Source organism: Scyliorhinus torazame, chromosome 12, assembly GCF_047496885.1.
Source record: "Scyliorhinus torazame isolate Kashiwa2021f chromosome 12, sScyTor2.1, whole genome shotgun sequence".
NCBI lineage: Eukaryota > Metazoa > Chordata > Chondrichthyes > Carcharhiniformes > Scyliorhinidae > Scyliorhinus > Scyliorhinus torazame.
The window spans coordinates 6,939,741-6,954,596 of NC_092718.1; the positions used below are offsets into that span (position 1 = coordinate 6,939,741).

The 14,856-nt window shown below is 45.5% G+C and overlaps 1 protein-coding gene and 1 pseudogene across 2 annotated transcripts in view; one reads left to right on the forward strand and one right to left on the reverse strand.

Moving 5' to 3' along the window:
- The window catches only part of map2k1 (mitogen-activated protein kinase kinase 1), a 143,747-nt gene that overhangs the window by 112,513 nt on the left and 16,378 nt on the right, over positions 1–14,856 (forward strand). For both annotated transcript variants that reach the window (XM_072470345.1, XM_072470346.1), the window contains 4 exons: positions 3,828–3,879; positions 9,967–10,091; positions 11,478–11,679; positions 12,677–12,741. In XM_072470345.1, the coding sequence (XP_072326446.1) occupies positions 3,828–3,879; positions 9,967–10,091; positions 11,478–11,679; positions 12,677–12,741 (444 nt within the window). The remainder of the gene's footprint in view (positions 1–3,827; positions 3,880–9,966; positions 10,092–11,477; positions 11,680–12,676; positions 12,742–14,856) is intronic.
- On the reverse strand, positions 5,002–9,105 carry LOC140387296 (type I iodothyronine deiodinase-like; annotated as a pseudogene).

The window sequence follows — 14,856 nt, forward strand, 5'->3', positions numbered from 1 at the left end:
ACCCCAGTCAGGTGGTTTATGACTGCAGTTAGAATCCAGAACTTAAGCACATAATGTAGCCTGCACACCCAGTGCCGCACTGAGGGAGTGCTGCACTGTCAGAGATGTCATCTCGCGGATGAAATGTTAAACCGAGGCCTCTTCGCTCTCATGTAGTGGAACCACTGTGGGTGTGCCTGTTCCACATGGACTTCAGCAGTTCAAAGAAATGTACAGCACAGGAACAGGCTCTTCGGCCCTCCAGGCCTGTGCCAACCATGCTGCCCGTCTAAACTAAAATCTTCTGCACCTCCGGGGCCCGTACCCCTTTATTCCCATCCTATTCATGTATTTGTCAAGATGCCCCTTAAATGTCACTATCGTCCCTGCTTCCACCACCTCCTCCGGCAGCGAGTTCCAGGCACCCACTACGCTCTGTGTAAAAAGACTTGCCTCGTACATCTACTCTAAACCTTGCCCCTCTGACCTTAAACCTATGCCCCCTAGTAATTGACCCCTCTACCCTGGGAAAAAGTCTCTGACTATCCACTCTGTCTATGCCCCTCATAATTTTGTAGACCTCTATCAGGTCGCTCCTCAACCTCCTTCGTTCCAGTGAGAACAAACCAAGTTTATTCAACCTCTCCTCATACCTAATGCCCTCCATACCAGGCAACATCCTGGTAAATCTCTTCTGCACCCTCTCTAAAGCCTCCACATTCTTCTGGTAGTGTGGCGACCGGAATTGAACACTATACTCCAAGTGTGGCCTAACTAAGGTTCTATACAGCTGCAACATGACTTGCCAATTTTTATACTCAATGCCCCAGCCAATGAAGGCAAGCATGCCGTATGCCTTCTTGACTACCTTCTCCACCTGTGTTGCCCCTTTCAGTGACCTGTGGACCTGTACACCAAGATCTCTCTGACTGTCAATACTTTGAGGGTTCTACCATTCACTGTATATTCCCTACCTGCATTAGACCTTCCAAAATGCATTACCTCATATTTATCCGGATTAAACTCCATCTGCCATCTCTCTGCCCAAGTCTCCAAACGATTTAAATCCTGCTGTATCCCCTGACAGACTTCATTGCTATCCGCAATTCCACCAACCTTTGTGTCGTCTGCAAACTTACTAATCAGACCAGTTACATTTTCCTCCAAATCATTTATATATACTACGAACAGCAAAGGCCCCAGCACTGATCCCTGCGGAACGCCACTAGTCACAGCTCTCCAATCAGAAAAGCACCCTTCCATTGCTACTCTCTAACTTCTATCACCTAGCCATGTTCTGTATCCATCTTGCCAGCTCACCCCTGATCCCATATGACTTCACCTTTTGTACCAGTCTGCCATGAGGGACCTTGTCAAAGGCCTTACTGATGTCCATATAGACAACATCCACTGCCCTACCTGCATCAATCATCTTTGTGACCTCCTTGAAAAACTCTATCAAGTTAGTGAGACATGACCTCCCCTTCACAAAACCATGCTGCCTCTCGCTAATACATCCATTTGCTTCCAAATGGGAGTAGATCCTGTCTCGAAGAATTCTCTCCAGTAATTTCCCTATCACTGACATAGGCTCACCGGCCTGTAGTTCCCTGGATTATCCTTGCTACCCTTCTTAAACAAAGGAACAACATCTGCTATTCTCCAGTCCTCCGGGACATCACCTGAAGACAGTGGGGATCCAAAGATTTCTGTGAAGGCCTCAGCAATTTCCTCTCTAGCCTCCTTCAGTATTCTGGGGTAGATTCCATCAGGCCCTGGGGACTTATCTACATTTAATGTTTTTTAAGACGCCCAACACCTCATCTTTCTGGATCTCAATGTGACCCAGGCCATCTACACACCCTTCTCCAGACTCAACATCCACCAATTCCTTCTTTTTGGTGAATACTGATGCAAAGTATTCATTTAGTACCTCGCCCATTTCCTCTGGCTCCACACATAGATTCCCTCGCCTGTCCTTCAGTGGGCCCACCCTTTCCCTGGCTACCCTCTTGCTTGTTATGTACGTGTAAAAAGCCTTGGGATTTTCCTTAACCCTACTTGCCAATGACTTTTCGTGACTTCTTTTAGCCCTCTTGATTCCTTGCTTAAGTTCCTTCCTTCTTTCCTTATATTCCACACAGGCTTCGTCTGTTAACCAGCCTTCTAGCCCTGACAAATGCCTCCTTTTTCTTTTTGACGAGGCCTACAATATCTCTCATTATCCAAGGTTCCCAAAATTTGCCATATTTATCCTTCTTCCGCAAAGGAACATGCCAGTCCGGAATTTCTTTCAACTGACATTTGAAAGCCTCCCACATGTCAGATGGTGATTTACCCTCAAACATCCGCCCCAATCTAGGTTCTTCAGTTCCTGCCTAATATTATTATAATTAGCCTTCCCCCAATTTAGCACATTCACCCTAGGACCACTCTTATCCTTGTCCACCAGCAGTTTAAAACTTACTGAATTGTGGTCACTGTTCCCGAAATGCTCCCCTACTGAAACTTCTACCACCTGGCCGGGCTCATTCCCCAATACCAGGTCCAGCATGGAGTTGGACTGTCTACATATTGTTTTAAGAAGCCCTCCTGGATGCTCCTTACAAACTCTGCCCCGTCTAAGCCCCTGGCACTAAGTGAGTCCCAGTCAATATTGGGGAAGTTGAAGTCTCCCATCACCACAACCCTGTTGTTTTTACTCTTTTCCAAAATCTGTCTACTTATCTGCTCCTCTATCTCCCGTTGGCTCTTGGGTGGCCTGTAGTAAACCCCCAACATTGTGACTGCACCCTTCTTATTCCTGATCTCTACCCATATAGCCTCACTGCCCTCTGAGGTGTCCTCCCACTGTACAGCTGTGATAGTCTCCCTAATCAGTAGGTTTGAAAGGTGTTCAAGAAGATGGCTCAGCACCTTCTTCAGGGCAATTCGGAATGGGCAACAAATGCTGGCCCAAACAATGGCCTCGTATCCCATGAACAAATAATTTTTACACAATCTCACGGCAATAGGTGGAGCAGGGGAATTCTCTCTCTGGAGTCCTGAAGCTGATATTTAGCATTCAATCAACATCACAAGAGCAGATTCTCTGGTCATTATCACGTTGCTGTTTGTGGGAGCTTGCTGTGCACAAATTGACTCCAATGCTACATACATTAAAACAGTGCCTACACTTCAAATGTCGTTGTCAAACCAATTAGGACATTGTGAAGTTTTGAAAGGTGTTCTCGAAACGCAAATGTATTATTAATGTCACAGAAGGGAAAAAAATAGTCTTGGTGAACTGGGGGATTTGCTGTTTTACTACAATGAGGGTGTTGTCCCACAGAATGGAATGTGTTAACAGCAGACAGATGTGTGCTACAGCATTACCTCTCTTACTCCATTGGGCAGTCTGCTGGAGCCATTGCGCACAGGGAGTCCGAGCCAGATGTGGTTCTCGGCTGATGTGGGATTAATTGATGAGGATAATTGGACCAGGGTGCACAAACGTAACACTGTTCCAATTTAAAGTTGTGCCATAAGTTTGTAATTTTTGTATTTTTCACAGTAACTTCATTGCAGCGTTAATGTAAGCCTACTTGTGACACTAAAGATTATTATTATTTCCATTAGAAATTATTTTCTCCATTTTTAAACTGGAAATATCCTATGTAAACATGTCACCCTGTAATTACACTTTGCTGCCAGTGGTGGTGCTTCATTGCAAGTTGGGACATAATTTAGAATGAAAAACCTGACAGCTGGTGGAAGTGGATTGTTAATGCATTTTACATATAAACAGACTTACTCCTAGCGTGTCCTGTGAAGAAAATTATAATTTTTAAAAAATTTAATCTTCGCAGGTTAACAAGGGCCTGGCATACCTGCGAGAAAAACACAAGATCATGCACCGAGGTATAGTAATGATGAGTCGCATTGAATGCTGTTTTCACGTGGATATCTTTCACTAAATTCTGCCTGACTCTCAGGGTTTATAAATGAAAGGGCCGTCACATTGTAATCTGACCAGAATCAGTTCCACACCCAACCATAGAATGATAGAATCCCTACAGTGCAGAAGGAGGCCATTTGGCCCATCGAGTCTATACCGACCCTCTGAAAGAGCATTCTACCCATGTCCACTCCCCCGTCCTCTCCACCCAATCCCGCACAGTGGTTAGCACTATTTCTTCACAGTTCGAGGGACCCGGGTTTGATTCCTGGCTTGGGCCGCTGTCTGTGCGGTGTCTGCACGTTCTCCCCGTGTCTGCGTGGGTCTCCTCCGGGTGCTCCCGTTTCCTCCCACAAGTCCCCAAAGACGTTCTGTTAGGTGAATTGGACATTCTGAATTCTCCCTCTGTGTACCCGAACAGGCGACAAAGTGTGGCGACTAGGGGCTTTTCACAGTAACTTCATTGCAGTGTTAATGTAAGCCTACTTGTGACACTAATAAAGATTATTATAACCTAAACTTTACATCACCAGACATCTGGGGCTGTTTAGCACAGGGCTAAATTGCTGGCTTTGAAAGCAGACCAAGGCAGGCCAGCAGCACGGTTCAATTCCCGTAACAGCCTCCCCGAACAGGCGCCGGAATGTGGCGACTAGGGGCTTTTCACAGTAACTTCATTTGAAGCCTACTTGTGACAATAAGCGATTTTCATATTTCATTTTTTCAAAGGGATAATTTATTCTGGCCAATCCACCTAACCTGTACATCTTTAGACTGTGGGAGGAAACCGGGGCACCTGGAGGAAACCCACGCAGACACGGGGAGACGGTGCAGACTCCGCACAGACAATCCCCTGAGGCCGGAATTGAACCCGGATCCCTGGTGCTGTGAGGCAGCAGTGCTAACCACTGTGCAACCATGCTGCCCTAGTCACTAATTTGTACTGAGAAAATCATTATTAATTTGGGAAAGAAGCCTTTGTTGATTTGGTTGGATATATTCTGTCATTTCCTTGTATTTGATAATGTTCTCTCTCAAAATTACACCCGTGTTTCCTGGTGTTAGTGCCTCCCCCACCTCGTGGTTTAACTTAGATTTTGTAAACCTAATTGTATTTATTTTTGTTTATATCCCCAAGGACCCCCTTTCACCCTTGTAAATGATTGTGTCACTGACCACCACGTATAGTCTCTCTGGCCTAGCTGCATATTTGGCATTAGATACATGGGTGGCACAGTGGTTAGCACTCTTGCTTCCCAGCGACAGGGAGCCGGGTTCTATTTCCGTCTTGGGTCACTGTCTGTGCGGAGTCTGCTCGTTCTCCCCGTGTCTGCGTGGGTTTCCTCCGGTGCTCCGGTTTCCTCCCACAAGTCCCAAAAGACGTGCTGTTAGGTAATTTGGACATTCTGAATTCTCCCTGAGTGTACCCGAACAGGTGCCGGAATGTGGCGACTAGGGGATTTTCACAGTAACTTCATTGCAGTGTTACTGTAAGCCTACTTGTGACAATAAAGATTATTAGATTGTTAGCCACAGTATCCACTACCACTGGACAGGGGATCCTCTCCGTTAGCAATAGTTTTGCTGCATTGAAACAATCACTTCATCTGTTGTGTTGTTTGATATCCACATTGTTTCTGAAATCCCAGCCGTCTGGGGCATGAACCTCCTGAATGTCGACAATGAAGAACTTAGCCACAGAGGCAAAATCTTTGACAAGCTGCTTGAGTGCAGCAAACTTAAAAGAAATGGGGGTGAAGGTCAGCTTCCAAAATTCAACAATCTTTCACAAAATCAAGTACTTTATATTCTTTATTCTCCAAATCAACCACCCATGTATTGGGAGCGGATGAACCCTTAAAAGCTTCATCTTGGGGCAGCACGGTGGCTCAGTGGTTAGCACGGCAGTCTCATGGCGCTGAGGTCCCAGGTTCGACCCCGGCTCTGGGTCACTGTCCGTGTGGAGTTTACACATTCTCCCCGTGTTTGCGTGGGTTTCGCCCCCACAACCCAAAAATGTGCAAGCTAGGTGGATTGACCACGCTAAAGTGCCCCTTAATTGGAAAAAATGAACTGGGTACTCTAAATTTATTTTTAAAAAGCTTCATCTCCATAATTCATGATGAGGTGATGAACCACACTCTTCACAAAGTTCAAACTGAAGAATGTTGGTCCCCAGTCTTCATATTTGAAATTTGGATTTTGCGTCATGGTGGTTTTCAACCCCAGTCCTGACCATTAGTATTGTTAATCTGCTGGAGGGACTCAGTCCCACGTAACCAACAGCCGCTGGCATTCACTGTGTCTCACTGAGCTGCTTCAGAGCCCTTGTGTTGTGCACAAAATAATATTCACACCATGTTGCCATACCAACAATCCATTTTCCGAGCATAAAGTCAGACAGGTTCAGGTCTGGAATGCTCTGCCCGAGAGTGTCGTGGAGGCCGGTTCAATGGAGGCATTTTTCGTCAGTATTCACTCAGGAAAAAGATAATGTTGTGGAGGAGAATGCTGAGCTCCAGGTAAATAGATTAGATGGCATTGAGGTACGTAGGGAAGAGGTGTTGGCAATTCTGGACAGGCTGAAAATAGATAAGTCCCCGGGACCTGATGGGATTTATCCTAGGATTCTCTGGGAGGCCAGGGAAGAGATTGCTGGACCATTGGCTTTGATTTTTATGTCATCATTGGATACAGGAATAGTGCCAGAGGACTGGAGGATAGCAAATGTGGTCCCTTTGTTCAAAAAGGGGAGCAGAGACAACCCCGGCAACTATAGACCGGTGAGCCTCACGTCTGTAGTGGGTAAAGTCTTGGAGGGGATTATAAGAGACAAGATTTATAATCATCTAGATAGGAATAATATGATCAGGGATAGTCAGCATGGCTTTGTGAAGGGTAGGTCATGCCTCACAAACCTTATCGAGTTCTTTGAGAAGGTGACTGAACAGGTAGACGAGGGTAGAGCAGTTGATGTGGTGTATATGGATTTCAGCAAAGCGTTTGATAAGGTTCCCCACGGTAGGCTATTGCAGAAAATACGGAGGCTGGGGATTGAGGGTGATTTAGAGATGTGGATCAGAAATTGGCTAGCTGAAAGAAGACAGAAGGTGGTGGTTGATGGGAAATGTTCAGAATGGAGTTCTGTCACAAGTGGAGTACCACAAGGATCTGTTCTGGGGCCGTTGCTGTTTGTCATTTTTATCAATGACCTAGAGGAAGGTGCAGAAGGGTGGATGAGTACATTTGCAGACGATACTAAAGTCGGTGGTGTTGTCGATAGTGTGGAAGGAAGTAGCAGGTTACAGAGGGATATAGATAAGCTGCAGTGCTGGGCTGAGAGGTGGCAAATGGAGTTTAATGTAGAGAAGTGTGAGGTGATTCACTTTGGAAGGAAAAACAGGAATGTGGAATATTTGGCTAATGGAAAAGTTCTTGAAAGTGTGGATGAGCAGAGGGATCTAGGTGTCCATGTACATAGATCCCTGAAAGTTGCCACCCAGGTTGATAGGGTGGTGAAGAAGGCCTATGGAGTGTTGGCCTTTATTGGTAGAGGGATTGAGTTCCGGAGTCAGGAGGTCATGTTGCAGCTGTACAGAACTCTGGTACGGCCGCATTTGGAGTATTGCGTACAGTTCTGGTCACCGCATTATAGGAAGGACGTGGAGGCTTTGGAACGGGTGCAGAGGAGATTTACCAGGATGTTGCCTGGTATGGAGGGAAAATCTTATGAGGAAAGGCTGATGGACTTGAGGTTGTTTTCGTTAGAGAGAAGAAGGTTAAGAGGAGACTTAATAGAGGCATACAAAATGATCAGAGGGTTAGATAGGGTGGACAGTGAGAGCCTTCTCCCGCGGATGGAAATGGCTAGCACGAGGGGACATAGCCTTAAACTGAGGGGTAATAGATATAGGACAGAGGTCAGGGGTAGGTTCTTTACGCAAAGAGTAGTGAGGCCGTGGAATGCCCTACCTGCTACAGTAGTGAACTCGCCAACATTGAGGGCATTTAAAAGTTTATTGGATAAACATATGGATGATAATGGTATAGTGTAGGTTAGATGGCTTTTGTTTCGGTGCAACATCGTGGGCCGAAGGGCCTGTACTGCGCTGTATTGTTCTATGTTCTATGTTCTAAAAGGAAGTGAGACTGTTATCTGAAAAGGAAGAATGTGCAGGGTTCTGGTGAAAAGGTGGGGGGAATGTCAGTTCGCCGGAGAGGCAGTACAGACTCGATCGGCCAAACTGCCACCTCCTGCCACTGCTGTGATTCTGCATGTATACGGATCCTGTAATAGTCCCAAGGTGCTCCACAGGAGCAATTATTAAACCAAGTCTGAGTCACATTAGGACAGGTGTCCAAATACTTGGTGAAAGAGGCTGGTTTACAGGAGTGTCTTAAAGGAGAGAGCAATGCAGATGTTTAGGGAGGGAATTCGAGAGCTTAGGGTCCAGGCAGCTGAAAGCATGACCACCAATGGTGGACTGTAAAAGAAAATCCTTCAAGAAACTCCTTAAAACCTACTTTTAGACCAAATATTTGATCCCCTGGCCAATATTGCCGTCTGTGACCTGGCGTGATTTGCTTTGATGGATTACACTCCTGTGAACCACCGTTGGATATTTTGGCACATTAAAGGCACTGACAGAGATGGGTTCAGTTAGCACCATCAGGTTTTGTTTCTACACAAGCAATGATGTTTCACTTTAACTCTTTGGGGAGCAAATATACATTAAAAAAAAAAAAAAAAAATGACAGGTCAGGCTCCCCACACAAAATGATTTGCAGCTGTTTGGGGTCAGATTTCAGGTAAAGTAAATCCACTTTAATCTTACTATTAGCTTCATCTTGGTATTTCTCCGTATCTCACTCTCCCCTATTGGGCTGTCGTTATAAATCAATATCCAGATGATCCAGTTTAATCCTCTGCTGCGTTCCACTGGGACTTTACTGCAGTTACCTGCAGTAAATAGTAATGGGATGCCAGCTGCTTGGATGAATCTGGTAGTCCACTAGGTTAAAGTATAAATTACATAATGAGAGACACAGTGATCCATTTAAACTGTGTTCAGATTATCAACACAACATTCCTCTAAAACCTGTACCTTCAGTTCCTTTGAGCCACATGGATTCAAAAGCACGCAGCAAGCTGCAGATAGAATTTTAAAAATGAAATACTCGACAATCATTTTGCACTTGTCCTACCTCTTCAGATGTCCATATCCCTCTGACAACCCTCACTGGGTTTATTATCTATCTGTGTGCAAGGTGATGTAAGGCTATACGCCTCTGTGGCTACCAAAGTCTCCACACACTGTCCGTTTGTGCTTAAGTCCAGCTAAGAGTCAGTAGGCTGATCTTTGCTCCACTATTAAGACGTCAGTGTTCATTCATTCACTCAAATTATATCATGGAACGACCCAGTATAGGAGGAGGTTGTTTGAATCATTGTACCCGTGTTGGCTGTTTTGAAAGAGCTGACAATTAGTCCCACTCCTTCCCCGTACACCTACAAGTTTTTCCTTTACGAGTATATATTCAGATTTACTCAATGTTCTCAAATCCACTAAATTGCTTCTCCTTCATTAACCTGTGGTAGTCTGTGTAGAAGTATAATGGGACCTGGTAATGCTGGAACACCATTGGTAGATAGTGTATGTTTCCTATTGGTCAAGCTGTATGGTAGCTCCGCCCTGCAAGGCGGGGTATAAGAGCCCGTGCCGCCCCAACAGCCTTCATTCTGTACCTGAGCTGCTGGGGGAAATATCAAGCTTGTTAAAGCCTTCAGTTGGACTACAACCTCGCTTTAGTGGTCATTGATCGTGTATCACCACCTACCCTCACTATTATTGAATGTTGACAGTTCCTGCTTCTGTTGCTATGTCTGTAAATTCCTGTGACAGCGTTTGCTGCTTAATCTTCCTGTGTGTTGAAATTTATGAAGTTATTTTAACTTTGAATTCAACCATGCTGCTTTTCCCAATAACTTGTCAAAGCAGAAGTCAGAAACATATCATTTCTTGGATTTCCAAATCGTGTTTCTTTTCCAGATGTCAAACCTTCGAACATTCTGGTGAATTCTCGCGGTGAAATCAAACTGTGTGACTTTGGGGTTAGTGGACAGCTGATCGACTCCATGGCTAACTCATTCGTTGGGACGAGGTCTTATATGTCAGTAAGTTCAGTTCCGTTATCACAGTGGGGGTGGATTGCTCTGATCTTAGTGACACTGTGACGGGTTCCCCCAGGAAAAATAGAATCTTAAAATCTAAGCCCGGGAATCTGAAGCAAGACCAGGAAAGTGCTGGAAGCATTCAGCAGGAATGGGAGAGTCCTGATGTTTGTGCGAAATGAAAACGTTTACTCTGCTGCCTTTCTTGTGTTTGAATTTGGGAACGTGTTGAGAATGAGATTTACTCTGTAGCCCTGAAATTGGGGGATCATTTTCTGAGACTTGCCACGTTGGGCTTTAAAATCAGAGAGTTGAGTTGGGCCTGCTGCAAGACAAGGGACTGTTTTCCAAATGTGGGTTTTAATGATTTGGAAAATCAGGTGGTTCCTGGGTGTCCAACAACTCTTGGATTTGTGTTCGCAGTTTCAGGCCTTGTATCTGTCGAGAGAGATTCAGCACCCAATTCTCAATTTCATGAAATTCACAAAAATAGTTAAACGCAGCGAATAAAGATTGTTTGGTCAGTTTATCTTCTGTTTCCATTTATTTATTGCAAAAATACCCTTAACTTGACATTGATGAATGTTATTTTGGCAGTTTCACTAAGTATCTTCCAATGAAACAACACCAGGGAGATGTCGCATTGTGATACTGTCACTGGATTAGTAATCCAGAAACCCCGGCTGATGCTCTGTGGCCATGGGTTCAAATCCCACTATTTAATTAATAAAATCTCAGTAATGTGACCGTGAAACTCGCATCAATTATTGTAAAAGCCCATCAGGTTCACCAATGTCCTTTAGGGAAGGAAATCTGCCATCCTTATCCGGTCTGGCCTACATGCGACCCCAGACCCATAACTGCCCTCCAAAATGGCCCAGCAAGCCACCCGACTTCAAGGGCAATTAGGGATGGGTGAAAAATGCTGGCCATTGAAATAATTTTAAAAATGGAGGCCATTCAGCCTTTCGCACTATCGAGTTAGTCCCCCCGACCGGCTCTTCCCCCATTGTCTTGCATTTCTTTTCCTTTTCAAGTATTTACCCAATTTACTTTTAGTCTTCAATCAGATTCCACTCCACTTTCAAGCAGAGACCTGAATACGCTCCACCCAATATTGGCATGTGTGTTTCTAGGATATGTTTGGGCACAGAACATTGGCCCCATTGTACCTATTTTATGCCTGTAAGACAGGAACAACAGAGTCAAATTTCTACTCCCTCCCTCCGGTAGGTTTTGCAAAGCTATGGGGAATAAACAGGAGGAGGGTGGCTAATTCGCGAGCTCTTCCAAAAATCTAGAACAGGCGGGATGGGCCGCATGCTGTGGCCAAGAAGACATCTCGCAGGAAAACCAACCTCATTACCTCTATATTTTGACTTTGTTTAGCCTGAAAGACTCCAGGGGACACATTATTCTGTTCAGTCCGATATCTGGAGTATGGGCCTCTCTCTGGTAGAGATGGCAATCGGCAGGTATCCAATTCCTCCACCTGATGCTAAGGAACTCGAACAAATCTTTGGCTGTCGCACGGGAGAAGATTCAACATCCTCGGAGCCAAATCCTCAACCTCCTGGACGCCCAGGGAGCTGTGAGTTTAGATTGTGTGCTCATTTTCTCATCATTCACGCAGAGAGTTAAATACTGGGTAGGGCAGCACGGTGGCGCAGTGGTAGCACTGCAGTCTCACGGCGCCGAGGTCCCAGGTTCAATCCCGGCTCTGGGTCACTGTCCGTGTGGAGGTTGCACATTCTCCCTGTGTTTGCATGGGTTTCACCCCCACAACCCAAGGATGTGCAAGATAGGTGGATTGACCACGCTAAATTGCCCCTTAATTGTAAAAAATGAATTGGGTACTCTAAATTTATAATAATAAAAAAATATATACTGGGATACTGTGGGCCTGCATCATTGGAGTAAGGGAAGACTGTGATACTGTGGACCTCTTTGCTAAGGTAGTTCAGTCAATACCATCTACGGGCGGCACGGTAACATAGTGGTTAGCACTGTTGCTTCACAGCTCCAGGGTCCCAGGTTCGATTCCCGGCTTGGGTCACTGTTTGTGCGGAGTCTGCACCTTCTCCCCGTGTCTGTGTGGGTTTCCTCCGGATGCTCCGGTTTCCGCCCACAAGTCCCGAAAGACGTGCTTTTTAGGTAATTTGGATATTCTGAATTCTCCCTCTGTGTACCCGAACAGGCGCCGGAATGTAGGGGATTTTTACAGTACCTTCATTGCAGGGTTAATACAAGCCTACTTGTGACACTAATAAAGATTATTACAAAATACACTGCAGTAACTCCGCAAGGTTCCTTAGCCAGCACCTTCCAAAGCCCACGACCACTGCCATCTAGAAGGACGAGCAGCAGATACCTGGGAACCCCACCACCTGGAGGTTCCCCTCCAAGTCACTCACCACCCTGACTTGGAAATATATCGCCGTTCCTTCACTGTCCCTGGGGCAACATCCTGGAACTCCCTCCCTAAGACCACTTAGTGAAGAAAAAATAAGTTGTTGAATGGAGGGATTGGATAAAGCAGGTTCTCGCTCCCCCTCATGGTGTTTTAAATGGATGTGTTTCTTTTGCAGCTTTTGGGGTGGATTGCCGACCCCCGATGGCAATATTTGAACTGTTGGATTACATTGTGAACGAGGTCAGTTCCAATCCCTACTTTCCTCTTTTTTAGGTTTACTCACATTATCTAAGAGGCTCAATAATTCAGCTTCATTTTTCATAATGACTCTCACTCAGAAATTGTTGGAATAGTGTCCTGTGATATTACCGTGTTTACAGCCCCAAAATAAGCCATTCAGCCCATTGTACTGGGCAAGAGTTAGTACTCCACACAAAATAATACAGAATAACAGGATTGGCCATGAAGTTAAAGTATGAAATAGGTCACTGCCTCTTTAACAAGGGTTTAAAGTGAATGCGATCAGGCAGCTTGTGAACCCTTACTCTGTTGCTGCTTCCAATTTTACTGTTAAATGTCAATCTTCACCTCTGGCAAAATGTAGTTGCTGGTTGAATCATAGCACATCATCCATCAGGGGAGAGCTTCATATAACTCAGCCCCTGGGAGCAGCAAAAGGTGAATCCAGGGTCAAATGAAAAGGGGGAAAAATCCCAGATAGTGCTGGAAATACTGGGCACGGTCATTACGCCCCGTGGTTTAGATAGAATTGAAGGATTTGTGCATCAAACTTCACAATCGTTCTCTTAATCGAAAACAAAATACCCCGGATGCGGGAAATCTGAAATCACGGTGGAATTGTGGGAAATGCTCAGCTGGTCGGGCAGCGTCTGTGGAGGAATAAGCAAAATGAACATTTTGGGTTTCACACCAGTTCTGATGAAGAGTCACGGGCTGAAATGCCCCCTGTTCCTCTTCACAGATGCTGCCTGACTAATCGAGTACCTTTTCCTGGGAATTAAGGGCCTGTGTATTATTTGTTTCCCCTTTATCTCCTGAAGATGTTGATAATCTTTTATTGTCACAAATAGGCTTCAGTGAGGTTAGTGTGAAAAGCCCCTAGTCGCCACATTCCGGCGCCTGTTCGGGTACACAGGGCGAATTCAGAATTCTCAGCTGGTATGGGAATTGAACCCGCGCCGCTGGCCTTGTTCTGCATCACACACCAGCTGTCTAGCCCACTGAGCTAGACCTGCCTGGGTGTTGTGCAGATTCACTTCCAGGCCGTTATTGATCTGTGAACCTTGACTGTGAGTGTTGGCGGGCGGTAGAAATATCGGGATTGCCAAATCAAATCCCGTCCAGTTTTCCGTTTACCCTCCTGGTCGTTTTCATTTTACAAAAACAACGGGGTTTGTGACTAATCGGAGCAATCAATGCCCATCAATTAGTGAAACATTTTCGCAGCGTCACCAGGATGCGCACCTGGAACAAGTTTTCTTCCGGTTCCTGTGTTCTCACAGGGTGGTGGAAGCCTGGAACCCTCTTTCCCACTTTCCAAAGTGTCATAATAGATTTTGATTGGAGTTGGGTAAGGGACCTTGTATCTGGCCAGGGAGCTAAGATGCAGATCATCCATGATCCGTGTAGAAGAGTGGGATGGCCTCCTCCTGTTCCTACCTTGACTGTCTGTGATTGCAATTGTTTGGGTGAAGATTGAGCAATTTGTCAGGTACATGATTTCCCCTGTGGATTCAAACAGATCTCACGTTGGCTGATACACTAACATGTGACAGGAAGTAAAATGCCACTTAAAGGAAATTAGCATAATAAGCAAGATTTAAAATGGATATTCTGAAATATATTCAAAACTACTGCAGGGATTTTTGATTTTTTAAGAAAAAATTTAGACCACCCAATTTTTTTTCCCTCCCAATGATGGGGCACTTTAGCGTGGCCAATCCACCTAACCTGCACATCTTTGGGTTGTGGGGGTGAAACCCACACAGATAGGGGAGAATGTGCAAACTCCACACGGACAGTGACCCGGGGCTGGGATCAAAACCGGGTCCTCGCTGCTGTGAGGCAGCAGTGCTAACCACTGCGGCACCGTGCCACTCTCTACTGCAGAGTTTTAAGGCTGGAACATAGAACATAGAACAGTACAGCACAGAACAGGCCCTTCGGCCCTCGATGTTGTGCCGAGCCTTGTTCGAAACCAAGATCAAGCTATCCCACTCCCTGTCATTCTGGTGTGCTCCATGTGCCTATCCAATAACCGCTTAACACACTATCTGTTGGCAAGAATACTACACATTGTCTCTCTGTTGCTTTCTAACATCCACTCAGTCTGTT